General features: G+C 30.9%; 3 protein-coding genes across 3 annotated transcripts; 2 read left to right on the top strand and 1 right to left on the bottom strand.

The window, feature by feature from the left end:
- Positions 1-5,309: 5,309 nt before the first annotated feature.
- On the bottom strand, positions 5,310-8,747 carry LOC109816080 (BTB/POZ domain-containing protein At1g21780). Its single transcript, XM_020380950.3, has 4 exons — positions 8,483-8,747; positions 8,252-8,400; positions 6,294-6,409; positions 5,310-6,109 (listed from the first exon to the last, which is right to left on the bottom strand). The coding sequence occupies exons 1-4, from the start codon at positions 8,593-8,595 to the stop codon at positions 5,510-5,512; spliced, it is 978 nt and encodes a 325-aa protein (XP_020236539.1). The 5' UTR covers positions 8,596-8,747; the 3' UTR covers positions 5,310-5,509.
- Positions 8,748-10,371: 1,624 nt separating this feature from the next.
- On the top strand, positions 10,372-13,198 carry LOC109816082 (V-type proton ATPase 16 kDa proteolipid subunit). Its single transcript, XM_020380953.3, has 3 exons — positions 10,372-10,607; positions 10,700-10,985; positions 12,892-13,198. The coding sequence occupies exons 1-3, from the start codon at positions 10,532-10,534 to the stop codon at positions 13,022-13,024; spliced, it is 495 nt and encodes a 164-aa protein (XP_020236542.1). The 5' UTR covers positions 10,372-10,531; the 3' UTR covers positions 13,025-13,198.
- Positions 13,199-14,508: 1,310 nt separating this feature from the next.
- Positions 14,509-15,430, top strand: LOC109816081 (acetyltransferase At1g77540). Its single transcript, XM_020380951.3, has 2 exons — positions 14,509-14,871; positions 15,118-15,430. Exons 1-2 carry the CDS (start codon positions 14,578-14,580, stop codon positions 15,187-15,189), a joined length of 366 nt encoding a protein of 121 aa, XP_020236540.1. The 5' UTR covers positions 14,509-14,577; the 3' UTR covers positions 15,190-15,430.
- Positions 15,431-16,083: the final 653 nt, after the last annotated feature.

Raw genomic sequence — 16,083 nt, 5'->3', positions numbered from 1 at the left:
TAGAAAAAAAAATTATCACAAGATAAAAAATGGTTTAAAATTTCATAGAATGCAATTTGTGTGTTTCAACACCAGGCTTTTGTTTTTGATTTTGTTACCTTTTCCTTTTCTTTGTTCCCTTCTTCATTGCGCATTCAAAAAAATTATTTTCCACTTTTACTTTCATATTTCATTTTGTGTTTTTTTTTCCTAGTTCTGTTACCTTTTCCTTTTTCTTTAGCTTTGATAATGTGATGGTTTAGAAGCAAAAAGAATGGTGGGAGTGATGAGCATAGTGGTGGAAGTAGCAACAGGACTGGCCCTTAATTGCAGGGACAACTATCCAGGGCCCATGATCAATAAGGACCTATCTTTTTTTTTTTTAAACTATACAATTGTGTTATAGTTTTTTATATATTTTTATTTTTAAAAATAAATTAAAATTATCATTTCTTATATTTATTTTTCATTTTAAATATAAAATGATATGATTATAATATCTTGTTATCTTTATTGTTAATTTTTTAAGTATTATATTTATAAAATGATAATATATTTTTAATCTTTCTAAAAAATTTTGAATTTGGTTCTAGTTTCTCAATGTATTTTTATCCTTCTAATTTGAAGATGCATTACTTTTGATCCTTAATATTTATATAATACTTTATAATAAATGATAGTATAAAAGTAAATTAGATAAAAAATATAATATATCTACTTTAAATTTGTTAACATTGTTATTTCTTTAATGAAATAAAACATATTATTTTCGATTAAAAGTTTAATGTATTGTTTGGTCTGTGAATTTTTTGAAAATTTTTAATTAGATCTCTAAAAAAAAATAATTGCAATCGAGTCATTTATCTTTTTATTTATTTTTTATTTTTTATTTTGTAATATATCTACTTTTAATGGTTTTCAATAGTTCTAACCAAACCTCATCTCCTTTCTGCATCCCGTAGTCTATGTATGTTTCGATGTTGTTTCTGCATAGAGCAACATGAAGATGGCTAGCGAAGTCACCACGAGTATCCTCACATTTAAATCTGAACAATAGATATGTCGTACGTTTTAAAAAATAAAATAAAATAATAAGAGAAATAAAAATAAAATAAAATTAGGGTAAAATAATGCCACTCTTTTATGAATGAATTAAATAAGTGTTATTTTTATTTTGTAGTGATTTGTTTTGTACAATCGACTTAAAAACAATGTAGTAGTTACAACAATGGGCGATCAGATGATGCGCATACTGCCATGGGTTTCAAACTCTAATAACAAGTCAAGCCAATTTTTTCTATGCTTCTTTCTCTTATATATTATTATTATTATTATTATTATTATTATTATTATATTTTTACAATTTATTATACATAAGATGAGGGAAGAAATAGGCGTGTTCAGATTCAATCCAAAAGAAGTGCAAATCCAACCAAAATAATCAAAGACCTATCCAATTCGATTATTTTAGACGATCTTTAAATAACCCGTCTATACAGTTCCATTTTTTTTTAGTATTTCTGAAATTGAATCAATAATACCACATTATTATCGATATCAATATTATATATTTATATCTATATTAATAATAATAAAAAATCAATTTTTATGTTGACAATTTATTTTTTCATTTCATCTTCTAATTAACTATCAACAAAATAACCGTACATAGCTGCAAAATAAACTATATGTTAAATAATATATATATGAATATGAGGAGGGATCCTTTTACTCTAGGAGTAAGTTTACCTAGACTTACTCCGTTCAATTACTCATATTCTACATCAAATTTCAACGATTCAACCGTTCAATTTCAAGTTCTTAATGCATAGATCAGATGTGCAAATTTTTAAAAAATTTAAAAATCATTTGATACTTCATTTTATTAATTCAAATTGACGGATAATCATAAAATTATTTTATACATTGATTCAAATTAATGAAACGAAGTATCAAATGATTTTTAAATTTTCTAAAAATTTACAGATTTGATCTATGTATTAAGAACTTGAAATTGAACGGTTGGATCGTTGAAATTTGATGTAGAACATGAGTTATTGAATGGAATAAGTCTAGGTAGACTTACTCCTGAAGTAAAAGGATCCTTCCTATATATATATATATATATAATTCTTTTTACAAGAATATATAAATAAATGTTATTCTCTATAAGGGTGGGCAAAATGAACTGAATTGAATTTATAAAAATTGAACTTAAAAGTAGTTCTCATGAATTGAACTAAACTGAATATTAGTTCACATGAACTGAATTGAACTATTTTTTGTGTCATTAAACTGAACTATTATGATACTTTGAATTGAACAATTTTGATTCATTGGTCTATCAAGATATGACACATTTGCCAACTTTACTCCATTCAATAACTCATGTTTTACATTAAATTTCAATTATCTAACCGTTGAATATAAAGTTCTTAATGCATAGATCAAATCTGTATATTTTTAAAAATTTTGAAAATCATTTATTACTTCATTTCATTAATTCAAATTAACGGGTAATCATAAAATCATTTTATACATTAATTTGAATTAATGAAACAAAGTATCAAATAGTTTTCAAATTTTTTTAATTTGCAGATTTCATTAATGTATTAAGAACTTTAAATTTAACAGTTAGATCATTAAAATTTAATGTAAAATATGAATTATTGAATAAAATAAGTTTAACTAGACGTACTCTTAAAGTAAACGGATTCTTCTTCTTAAAGTTATTCTTAACCTTTTGGTCATTAAATGAAACATCTTTCATCTCACTTTATAAGTATAAGTGACGAAGACTTGTGACAATGTAAAGATCATTCACAACTTTTCTCTCTAATAATATTTATGTTGTCTTTTACCCTCTTTTTTAGTTGATACTTTTTTTGATTTCGTTTGATATTTTATATTTTAATAAATAATATATTGACTATTGAGTTGAGTAATTAAAAATTGATTTACTTATTTTTTTTTTTAAGTTAGTAATTTTATCATGTTATTAAATATTAATATATTATTTCAATTCGTAATTTTGTATATTATGACTTATATTATTTTTATTTTTATTATTAATGATAATGATATTAATAATCATTTTTGCTTATAAAATATTTAATTTTTTTACCTATGAAAATATTATAGTTATGTTTAAAAAATAAAAAAACCACTCTCAAAATATATTTGAATTGAATTAAATTTAATTTTATATCAAATTAATTGAATAATTAATAAAAAAATCAAAAAATTAGATCGAATGATTTTTTTCTTCCGTTCTAATCTAATATACAATCACCCCTATTTTTCATCACCATGTTGTTCTAAATGTGAGTGGCACACCGCATTTTATTAGTAAAAATTGAAAAATATAATTGAGCCCAAACCACATTTTATTGAATTGGATCAAATTTTTTTTTGAAAAAAAAAATCAAACTGATCTGTATATCCCGAAATAAAAATGAATAAAAATATATAAAAAAACTATGTCATAAAGAGAAATAAAAATTATATATAAATAATTATATACTGGTGTAAAAGAGGTACTCCCACATTTCATACATTCGTACATATTTAGTGCAAATAAAAAATAAAAATAACTGCTTTATTTCAATAAATGAATACAAATAAACGAAACGATTATATTTAAAAATAAATTGAGTCAAACTTCACAGCAAATTCTAAAGAAATAAAAAAATAATAATAACTATCAGAATCAATCAGGATAAGATTGGAACAGTATACATGAATTTCTATATTCTAACATCACTAACGTAAAAATAAATTGTCACTAAAGTAAAAAAAAAAAAAATAATAATAATAATCATGGTACAGTACTTATCAAAACAAAGTAATTATAGTACCAAAAAATAACAAGTAATTAACAAACTCTCACTTCCAAAACCTTTCCACATACACGTGTCAACAGTTGAGAGTGGCTGGATCGGCGGCGGGGAGCGGCGGGCGGCGGGGAGTAATAGGACGGCAGAGAGCGGTGGCAATTGGCGCAATAAAAGAAAGGGTCTCTCGCCGGCCAGCGCCACACGGGAACCAAGTAGAAGAGTTTGTGAACCATGTCGTAGTCCACCAAGTTCACGCGCTCACCGCAGCGCGTGCACTCGCACACGCTGTATTTCAGCACGCGCCCACCGCAATTACCGACAAGAATAACATCGACATTGACATGCCTAAAATAAGATAAAACCTCACTTAACCTTTTGCTACGCTTTTTTCTTTCTTTTTTCTTTTTGTTTTTCCTCAGTGAATGTAATTGGTGTTTTATAATCTATACTCAGGCAAAATAATTCAGATTTCATTACATGTTTTACCTTTCTGTTAAAAATTATCTTGTTGATTTTGTTTCCTTTTTTTTTCTATTTCACTAGCTTACAAGAATATCATTAGTTCTTATTGTTTATATTTAGTGTAGATTCTGTTATTAAATAGACTTGTTTCTATAATTACAGAGGATTTATTTCTATGTTGATTAGAATTAGACAGATTTAATGTGATCTGATTTCCTTTATTTCATGAGTTGAAATCTATGTAAAATCTTTCTGCAAACACATGTCAAATATACAAATACAATTCAGATATTCAATCTCTCTTCACATATGATTTTGTCATGATATCAAAGCCACGGTTACGAAAACTAAGTTAGAGGAGGGCAAGTAATAGACATTTCATCTATTTGTTGGTAGCTTAGTATAAAATTGTTTGAAAAAAAATTAATTGAAAACATGTAACGAAAAATTTCAATAAACATATAAAGAATAACATTATGAAGTTTTCATAAATGTTTATCATTTGTAAGGTTTAATCTACAGACACATTGTTTAATGTTTAATATTTAAGTAATTAAAGTGGAAGAAAAAGAATTTGACCACTCTCCCCAGTACTAAGATCCAGATTTCATCTTAGGTTTTCTTATTTATTTATTTTAATAAAATGATAGATAAGAAATGACCCTTTTATGACTATCAAATGAGTAACCAACAACATATGTGGTTGAAAATCTTGAGGTCAAAACTACTATCCACTAGGTGGTTATACAAATGAAAGAAAAAAAAACTATTCTTAAAATGAAAACCGTTCTCAGTTGATGGGCAACTCCCTTCATTATTTTTCTGTGTTAATCTTATTTCAGACCATGTTCATTGATATCAGCAACATCTAACTTCCTAAACATGTATGCCACTTGTTCTTCAACAGCAATTCGACTAGGTTAGCCCGAGCGTCCCGATCTTGGAGCCATAGATGTGTCCTCTTTTAGAGTTACAAGTAGTTATGGGTCCCAAGATAGGATTCGATTAATGAACAAAGCAGAAAACCAGAAATAGAAAAACCATCAAACTCAACTTGCCATTATATACAGAATAATGTACCACCTCACTTGACATTTTAACAACTAGGTTGTTAAAGAGGGTAGATTGGTATTATCTACATGATATTACATAGTACTAAAAAGCAAAAACAGGATTATACAAAAAGATCCATCATTAGCAAGATACAAGAGTGCCAAGTGTTCCATGGCAACCTATTTCCAAATTGTAAGCACTTCCTGAAACATCTCCAGCATTAGCTCCCTATCTGCATGACGGAAAAAGGTGTTGATTTCTTCTCTAACATCATATATCTTACCAAAATCGAACAAGTATGTGAAACATCCTTTCTTTAACTTGTGCAACTGGTAGAGCCAAGCATCATTTAGCCTCTCCAGAACATTTCCAAAATTGAGATCTTCCAGCAGGCTTTCCTCACAGGCATCTTTGAGATCACCGATCTCATATTTATTGGCCGCTCCAAGCAATGCAAGCCTGTGGTTCCAGAAATCTTCTTGTTTTATAGTTCCGTACAAGTAACTCAGAAGGGACATGCAGGATTCTTGAGACATATCTTCCATGTGGATCGTAGACGTCTCTTTTTCATCACCATTGTGAATATACAAGCCATGGAATACAGCAGAACTGGCAGACAAAACTGCCTTATGAGCCCTCAGGGTACCATCTGCAGTGATAATGGTGAGGTCAGCATGTATAGCCTCATCAAGCATGCGAGACAGGCATCGAAGAGCACTTTGAGCTGCAACAGTTTGCAGTTTTCCATCAGATGGCCATACAGACCTGGCTTCTCCGCCCTGATTTTCAAAAGAAATGATCAAAGGTTAAGAAGCAACAATCTAATAACTTATACAAACCATTGACCAATATATTTATAAACAGATGGATATTTAGAGGGAAAAAATGCACCATTATATTTAAGAATAAATTATAAAATCATTTATTTACATTGAATAATGATTATAACAATTAGGGACTCACATTGGCGGGGCAGGTCTTCAGGTCAAGAAATTCAACATCAATAATGAAGCGACCAAGGAATGTAGTATCAACAGGCCAAACAAAGTCATCACATGTCCTAAGCACCCTTTCATGAACTGAAAATTACAAGCACATACAAATGAAGGCATAACCTGTGTCAGCATTTCATCATACAATCCTGAAGTTGCTACAGGTAAATGCAATTTTAATCTTCATGGTTGCCATTTTGAGGTGGCAATGCAAATCGAACCCTATTTCTTGTTGGTAAACAGAAGTGGAGTGTATGCGTACAAAACAGCTGATGCAGTGATGTCAAAAATGGAACTTCTGCTATAAGGGAAATCCCCCATGAACAAATAACCAAAATTGGGGGAAGCAAACTTCAAGGTTGTGTTGCTAACTTGAATATTGCATAGACCTAAACTTTACTACAGCTAACAATTTTTTTTATTTTTTATTTTTGTAGATTTCCCAACTACCCTTCTTTTATAATAACCACATAATTTCCAAGCCACTTATCTAATTTGTTGGAACTGTTCATTATTATTTTGTCTACCACAGTCCTCCATTACCAAATAATCCAATCTCCAAAAAAAGAATCATGGCAATTTATCTAAAGCAAAAATAACCAAATCACCTTTCAAGTTTCAAGCATTTCCCACCCGCTGGTCCCTGTCTGCCTATGATATCAGACTGATAGACCTAGAAGAAAAAGCCCAACAAAGCAGCACAACACAAGGCCTAAGCACACTAAGAGCGAGCCAAAAGATTTGGATTCTTATGTCCAATCTTGATTAAACAGATTCATACCAATATTGCCCAAAATTTGAATAGAGGAGAGGAAGCATAGTTGTGTCATGTGTAGCAGAATGCATTACATGAGCAGTGAGATGATGCAGTAGTTTGTTAAAAGCTAGTTACTATTCCTTACAGCATTCTGTAATCACCTACAACTTTCTGTAATATAATACCCATACAACATCAAATCACTTGAGATTGACTTATATGCATTGTCAGCCAATCAGAAATCATACTGGCATCACATTTTAAGTAGTTATTAAGTAAGTATAAAATTTTTTATACTGGCAACCAATCATATCTTTTAAATTATTTTATTTTATTTTTATTTCATTAAATGAGCAATTGACATGACACTATTAAAAGATATGATTGGTTGTCAATGTAAAAAAACTTTACACTGACAGTGTATAGGTGATTAACTCTATTAAAAATCAACAAACTTGCCATACACAATAATTTTTTATGAATTAATCACCTATATACCGTCAGTGTAAAGTTTTTTTACGCTGACAATTAATTATATCATTTAATTGTGCCATGTCATTATAAGCAAATTTACTTTTATCAGTGACATGACACAATTAAAGGATATAATTGGTTGCCAGTGTAAAAAAACTTTACACTGACAGTGTATAGGTGATTAACTCACTTTTTATTGATTAACAATATAAAGTGCATATACTATTTTCTTAAATCACATCACCCAAAACTTTCACCTCTTCTCTTGGAGCCTAAACTTACATAAAACCAAGGATTCCATTCCTTAATAATAGCCACATCATAATGACTACTTAAAAACAAAATTCAAAATTCAAAATCTTATCCTAAAAGTATAGCCTCCATCAAATGTTCCGTCATATCTCCCCACAATCAACATCCCCAAGTTCCCTCTCTTTCACTCACAACTCAAACAAAAACACATGATCAACTCAAAGGACTTCAAAATGACATAATTTCACACGATCAATCGAAGTCTCACTATCTGAATACAAAGATTCTTTTTTTGTGCCCAAGATCAGAACCCAATTCCCCAAATTACCATTAAGAAACTCAGCTCTCCTAACAAATACTATTCCACACACACATTCCCAAGGTCTGAATATTAAGATTCAATAACAGCAACAGAAAAGAAAAGAGGAAAGAGAAGTAGTAGGGACCAGGGGAAATGTAAAATTTGCGGGAAGATCCGGTGTTACTGGAGACTCGGAGAATGAAACGAGCGACAGGTGGCTGTTCCTTAGAAACCCTGGAAGGTTCTGGAAAGATGTGTATGTAGAGGTACCTGTTCCGTTCAATGGATATGTACCTGCGCATAGATAACAATTCATTGAGGCACAACCACTGAAAAGACAAAGGCATTAACAAAGGTAGCGTAGAGGGAGGTGTACCAGTTCCAAATTCCGAGCTTGAAGGGGTCTGATTTCTTGTAGGAACAGGGTCCGAAGTTGTCGATTTTCCATTGGGCTAATCTGGCAATCGTCTCCACCTTCGAATCGGCCATGTGGGATAGTGGGTATTGGGAAATTAAGGAGAGCGAAGAAGGGTAATCAACCACACTCGCGCGACACACAGGAGAGAGACCAGGGTTGGACTGTGTCTAAAAGCATCTTACTTCAAAACCATCCAACTTTCTAAAGCCATTCATCGTTGCCTTTAATCTATGCATATATTTTATGCATTTCTTCTCATACTGTCACTCAAATTTATTACTTTTCTTATATTATCAAATTAATATGGCAAAATAACTAATTTGATTTCTTATAATAATTAATAATTTTAATTTCGTTCTTCTATAATTTTTTATTTTAATTTAGTTTCCAATAATTTAAAAAATGTTAATGTGAGACTTTCTGTCCAAATTTCATAATTAGTGTTAAATGTGATTACGTGGATGTCACGTAGATGCATAGGTGACATGCCTCCTCACCCCCTTCTTTAATGATCTGGAACGGCCCATTCTAAAAGCAGTTTTTATGTGTTAATTTTGAAAGAATAAAATATTATATATTCAGAATAAGAGAAAGTGTAATTGTTAACACAAGAAAATATTTAAATGTATAATACTTAATTTAGTCTCTTATAATAATTAATAGTTTTAATTTCGTTTTTCTATAATTTTTTGTTTTAATTTGATCTCTAATAATTTAAAAAATGTCAATGTGAGATTTTCTGTCTAAATTTCACAAATGATGTTAAATGTGATGACGTGAATGCCACGTAGATGTATAGGTGGCATGACTCCTCATCCCCTTCTTTAATGATCTGAAACGACACATTCTGAAATCAGAACGGTCCGTTCTGAGACTAAAACGATCCGTTCTGCTTGTATTCTTTTATATATTAATTTTGAAAGAATAAAATATTATATATTCTGAATTATGAAAAGAGAAAGTGTAATTGTTAACACAAGAGAATATTTAAATGTAAAATTCATGTATTTTATAAATAAAAAATAAGTGATGCACTAATAATGCAAAATAATTTTACAAACAACTATCATGACAAAGTGTTGACTTTATTAGAAATAGATAAAAAAAAAAAATCATAACAACAATAACATATAATTAATTGACCATGTAAAATTGTTTCATATAATTAGTACATTATTTTAAGCTATTTAAAAAATATCATAATCTCAAAAGATAATATTGTAATTTACTCTTATTATTCTTATGACTTCACAAAATGACAAAATTTTAAACTCCCGTATTATTTTTTTAATCGGTAAGAAAGATTGAGAATGAAACTTGAGTTCTCGTGATTCTACCTAATTCTCGGTGATACAGTGGTTCATACTCTCGTATTATTTGTTTGAGACAATTTTTAAAACTTAAAATTTCATTTTATCTAAGTAAATCCAAAAACTGAATAGTGAAAATTTGAAACTAGTTATTAACAATGTTAAAAAATTACAAAGAACATAATAATATCATCAAAAAAAACATTTATTTTTTAAAAAATTCAAATATAACACATATTTCTCCTTTAATAAAATAATATATTTTCTATTTTAAAAGTCCCTCCAAAAAAGAAAAATTTAATGGTGTAAAAGAAAAGAAAAATATAATTTACTTTGTTTGCTTGCTTTTGTCATATGGGAATGATAAGTTAGTTTGCACAATAATTAGTCCAAAGAAAAAGAAAAGGGCCAAGCCCAGCCAAAGCCCAGCCTGGCAAGTGCATTAAGCGGGCCCAACAGAAAACCTAAAGGAAACCCTGGGAAGAGAAAAAGGGCATTATGGTAAAATGACGCAACACGATCCTTCTCTCTCACACTGCAACCTGTCTCCTTCTGTACCAATCCAAATAATTTAATTTTTTTTTCCATTTCCACATTTCGCTTTGATCTGATCTCACAACAACCCAATCAATTCCATTCTCTTTGCTCCGCGAGAACAAAGAAGAGAGAGAGAGAAAAAAAAAAAATCTCATCAACGATGGCAGGCTTCAGTGGCGACGAAACCGCTCCTTTCTTCGGCTTCCTCGGTGCCGCGGCGGCGCTGGTCTTCTCCTGTTCGCGCCACACTCTCAATCTCAATCGTTAAAAAATATTTATCCAATTTAATAATAATAATAATAATATGATTTTTGAATTTTGATGACAGGTATGGGAGCAGCGTACGGAACAGCGAAGAGTGGGGTGGGAGTGGCGTCGATGGGTGTGATGAGGCCGGAGCTTGTGATGAAGTCGATTGTGCCGGTGGTTATGGCTGGCGTGCTTGGAATCTATGGGTTGATTATTGCGGTTATCATCAGCACTGGGATAAACCCCAAGGCTAAGTCTTACTATCTCTTTGATGGATATGCTCACTTGTCCTCTGGCCTTGCCTGTGGCCTTGCTGGTCTTTCTGCTGGAATGGCCATTGGAATTGTTGGTGATGCTGGTGTCAGGTATTAACTCATCATCATGCCATTGCCTATGCTGTTATTTTTTTTTATCATTCAGAGAGATAATTATGATCCAACATAAGTCCCCATGTGTTGCCTTGTGGTTCATAGCATCATCCTTCATGCCTATGCTATGGCCAAACTGGAGTAAGGCCTTAAGATAGTACATGTCGTTGGTGTCTGATTGGTACCAAACTTGATACTCGTAAGTAAGGTTTTGGAGGTTGGAGTCTCTGGATTGAAAAAATGTAGTTGGGATGAGAGACTCCACTAAAAGTGGTCAGTTTGGTTCTGAGAGATTAGCGAAATTGGTGGATACTTTGTTTCAATAGGTTGATTATAAAAAAAATGTTTAAATATGTTTTTAGTTCCTCAAATTTAGGATAAATAAAAAATCTTGTTTTAGTCCTTCAGTCATTAATAATGTATCTAAAAGTCCAATAACATATTTGAAAATATTAAATTGAGACAGTTACGTAGTATTAGTTAGGTTTAATGTAATGTTTTTACTAACAGGAACACTAATAGTTAGATTTTATGTAATAGTATTTGACAATTTTTCTAAAAGAATTGAGTATAAAAACTAAAACAAGATTTTTTGAAATTACTTGGGCTAAACAGACCAATTTTAAATTTGAGAGACTAAAAACTAATTTACTTTAAATTTGAGGGACTAAAAACATATTTAAACTGAAAAAAATTAGTAAAAACCTACATGTTAGGTATTATGAATGTTGTTCTCCAATTCAAGGTTTAAAGAATGGTCTACCACCACAATTTTGTTTGTGTTATTTAGGTGTTGAATCATAAACTTAATTAAAATCAGGGACTAAACTGTGAGTGAGAAACGTTTTCAAGAGTGCTATTTTACTTATGTGAAAAATTTGCAGTGTTCTTCACCACTAAGGTTAGCTGCATTGCACATATTATGTTATTTATTATGAATTTTGTACAATCATTTATATACATGTTTGCACTGGCGCTGTGGAGCATACTTTTGGTGATGTGGAAACGAGTGATAGCTAATGCTGGATAAATAGGCATATTTAACCTTTTCAAAATATCTGTTTGTGAAAGTTGCTGCTCAGTTCAATTCCTGCTGCCAATGTTGTGTATTTGCGTGTTCACTGTATGTTGTTGGAGTGTAATATGTCTGAACGTATGTTGTCTTGGACTTGAAAAAAATTTATGCATGTTCCTTGTGTTGATAACGTAGATTGAGCTAATGAAATTTATTTGTAAAACGCTTCCTTTTAGTTTTGTTATAGTTTTTTTGTTTTAAAAAATATGCTGTGTCTCTCCCTAGTCAACATTTTCTTAGGTGGAAAGGGTAAAAATGCTAATCAACCTAATGAGGAAGGTCGACGGCTAGGTTGACTTTTGTTACATCACTTGTGTTACGTGAACGAGGACCTACATTTGCCTTTTTCCAGTGATTGTTATTAGAAAGGCAAATTCATACCATTATGTGTTAGACTGTTAGCGCTGGAGATAATTTCTCTATTTTATAATCTCATTTTGGATTTTACACTTTATTTCATGTTATTTTGATAAAAGAAATATTGAGTATTGACTGTAAACAGCTGCCCAACTCTTTTTATATAAATGTTGACAATGGAAGGATGATGTAAATAACTCTGCGACCATTTTCAGATGCTTAATACTTGTTTGGTTCTTCTCTTCATGAGATTTGTCCATTTGATATATATTCTCTTGGGCTGTTTCGCCATGTTGCTTTAGTAGTTTTATGCCTTCCCGTCTTCAAGTTGTGTGCATATGTTCAGAAACTTGCTTTTCTCACTAAATTTTAGTTTGTTTCATAGATCTATGCATATATATGTTTTTGTTAACTGAATACTTGGATGCTGAGTGAGATGATTCCCTTTTTTTTTCATTTTTTTTTTTTCAGAGCTAATGCCCAGCAACCGAAGCTGTTTGTTGGTATGATTCTTATCTTGATTTTCGCCGAAGCTCTTGCTCTGTATGGCCTCATTGTGGGTATCATCCTCTCATCTCGGGCAGGCCAATCTCGTGCTGATTGAAATGAAGCCAACTTGGCGATACTTGGTAGTCCAGTATATTTTAATATCACGCTTGTATTTGAAATGGGGGATACTTGTCCTTAGTTTATTACTATTATTTCATTTGTTTTCGTACACAGATCCCTGTCTCAGAATTCTATATGTTCTATGAAGCATTTTCCTTCGGATTACTTATTTGAATGACTGCATAATGATATGGGTCATGTTTAGATAAATGTCTCAGTAAAACACATTTTAAGTGAATTGAGGTTTTTTCATGAGATAAAATTAACTTATGCATGAATCAAGTTTTTAGAAAAGCTAAATAAGAGAATTTTTATTAAAGTTGAAATGCATGAGTTAATTTGAAGTTGTGGGAGAAACTTAATTTTTTTCACTTATATTTTCCTCTTCTGTGTATTTATTGACAAGTTTTTCCAAACTTGTGTAAAAGCTTCAAACATGGTGCTTTCATTCTTGTTAACTGAGCTTTGATTATTATTAGCTTAACTAGCTTGTTTAGCATCTGTTGTCATCATGCCACTGTGCATGTATTCACATGCATATCGCCCGTGTACTCTAGATATGAGTTAACGTGTTTTGCAGATATTACAACTTGCATTTTTCCAAGTCTACAGTAACTGATGCAAATAAAGCAAACAAATCAAATATTGACATATTTGTGAGCTCAGTAACTAACGTCAATTAAAATAATATAGTAGTATATCCAAATATAATTAGTAAGATAATGCATTACCCACCTAACATAATACATTATGTTGAGGGTTACATTTATCTTTCGAGTGAATTCCACAACAATTCCCTATCATAAAAGGTAATTTTTAATAGGTGTGAGACTCTCAATTCTACACAAATTTATTTAAATATATTTTGTTTGCCTCAAAATAAAATAGTTTTTTTTAATAAAATAACTCCGGTACATTAAATGCGAATGGTTATTTTGTGCAAAAATATTTTAAGAGCTATGTTTTGACAAAAATATTTGTAAAAACTCTTTTAATTTCTTATTTAATTTAATTTTCTTATTTATCATATTTATTTATAAATTAAATTTTAATATTTTAAAAATAATATCAATAATTAAAAATAATTTTTTGTTATAAGATAAGCTATTTATATTAAATTTAAAACATAATTTATTTGTGTATATATAATTATAAATTTTAATTATATATAATAAATATTTAATATGTGAAATGCACAAATTAAATACTAATAAATAAAAGATATATATTTTTTTTTAAAAATTTGGATGATTATATAAAAAATATAAAAATAAAAAATAAAATAATTGTACACAATATTTATGATCTATATTATTAATAAATGTGATTGGTTTTAAATTATTAATATTTTTATATTTTCAACGAATTTAAACTAATAAAAAAATATTTATAATAATATATAAAAACGATTCATTATTTTTACAAAACTAAATTGTATATGGCATATAGATTTTGTAACTTTGACATGATCAAAATGAGTGGTTAAGTTAAAGAGTGGTTTGCAAAGACATTAAGCAGATTGGTTGGGACTAAGGAGGCAGAGGGGAAATGGCGACGAGGAGCAAAGCAGAAGCAGAAGCAGAGGGAGAAGGAGAAGGAGAAGGAGAAGGTGGTGGCAATAAGATCGTATGGAAGGAAGCGGAGCAGAGATTCGAGACGGAGGACAAGGAGGCGTTCGTGCAGTACGTGTTGAGAGAGAAGGGAAAGGTGATGGATTTGGTCCACACCTTCGTTCCCCCTTCCAAGAGAGGTCTCGGCTTGGCTTCCCTCCTCTGCGTCGCCGCCTTTCACCACGCCCAATCCCGCTCCTTATCCATCGTCCCCTCCTGCTCCTATGTCTCTGTAACTCCCTTCTCATCTCTCATGCTTCATAGTTCATTCCCACTTTTCCACTATTTAAATCATACTACTCTTCTAAACCCTAACTATGTATAGACATAACTTTATTAGGACAGACAAAACTACTTTAGTAATCTCTATGCCTAGAAACAAATTACTCACAACTCACAACTATTGATCTTTTCGGTGCTTTTGTTTTAGTGTTGTGCTGTTGTAAGTTGTAACATTTTATACTGTTGGCAATGGCAGGACACATTTCTTCCCCGGAACCCATCTTGGAATTCTGTTGTGTACACAGAGGGCGGCAAATCTAATATCTGAACTTACCAAGCTCCGAGGTGTGCTTCTGAGGAACCATTTGTGTGGTAATATCTGGTTCTCTGTCTGAATAATAGTACTTAGCCTGCGACACTTTTTATTATAATAAAGTAATAAACAAATAACCTCTCATTTGTCAAAAAAACTTGTAATTATTGGTTGTCTCAGTGCATTCCTTATCACTAATGTCAAAACATAATGATTAAGTGCTAAGGTACAAAGGGATTCAATTTCTCTTTTGTGACTTATAAGAGCAAGATTTTCTTGCAGTTGCATCTTGTATGTCGAATAGATACCCGTGGAGTGATACAAATTTATAAACAGAACTTACTTTGGTCTAATCCAGATTGGTCAATGGTCATATATAGTGCATGAACTAACCAAACTCAGCATTCCTGCGCGGGTTTAAGACTCAGTTAGTCCTCACGTATTACATTTGCTCCAAATCTGTGATCGTAAATGTAATTGGTTACATTTTTTTTTTGTTTTTGGTCGACAATGCAAGTTGGTTATTTGGTTCCGCTTACAACAGTCTTCAAACAAATTTTGTTGAATCAGAGTAGTGCTGACTTATCTCAAAATTATTGGAAGCAATGGTGGATTACACAATACTTGATTGAGTTCGTTGAGTGTACGGTTGATGTAAGGGCACCTGTCATGATCTCTTTCTTCAACCATCTTTGGGAATACATGTGTGAGTAAAGAAGTGCCTTCTTTTTCTTGTTTTTCCCCAACCCTTCCTTCCCTGGCTCTCCTAAGGAAACAAATAATTTTTAAAAAAAATATAAAAATGCATCAACATAGCTTGGTACAACTTGTTGGTTAAATGAGTTGGGTCAAAAGAACTTGCGAAAAAGTGAGTCAATATTTTTATCTTATTTAGCTCATGAGCTGGGT

Source organism: Cajanus cajan, chromosome 9, assembly GCF_000230855.2.
Source record: "Cajanus cajan strain Asha chromosome 9, NIPB_CcT2T_4, whole genome shotgun sequence".
NCBI lineage: Eukaryota > Viridiplantae > Streptophyta > Magnoliopsida > Fabales > Fabaceae > Cajanus > Cajanus cajan.
Note: the sequence above shows the minus strand (reverse complement) of the source record. Positions and strands in the feature narration are given on the sequence as shown.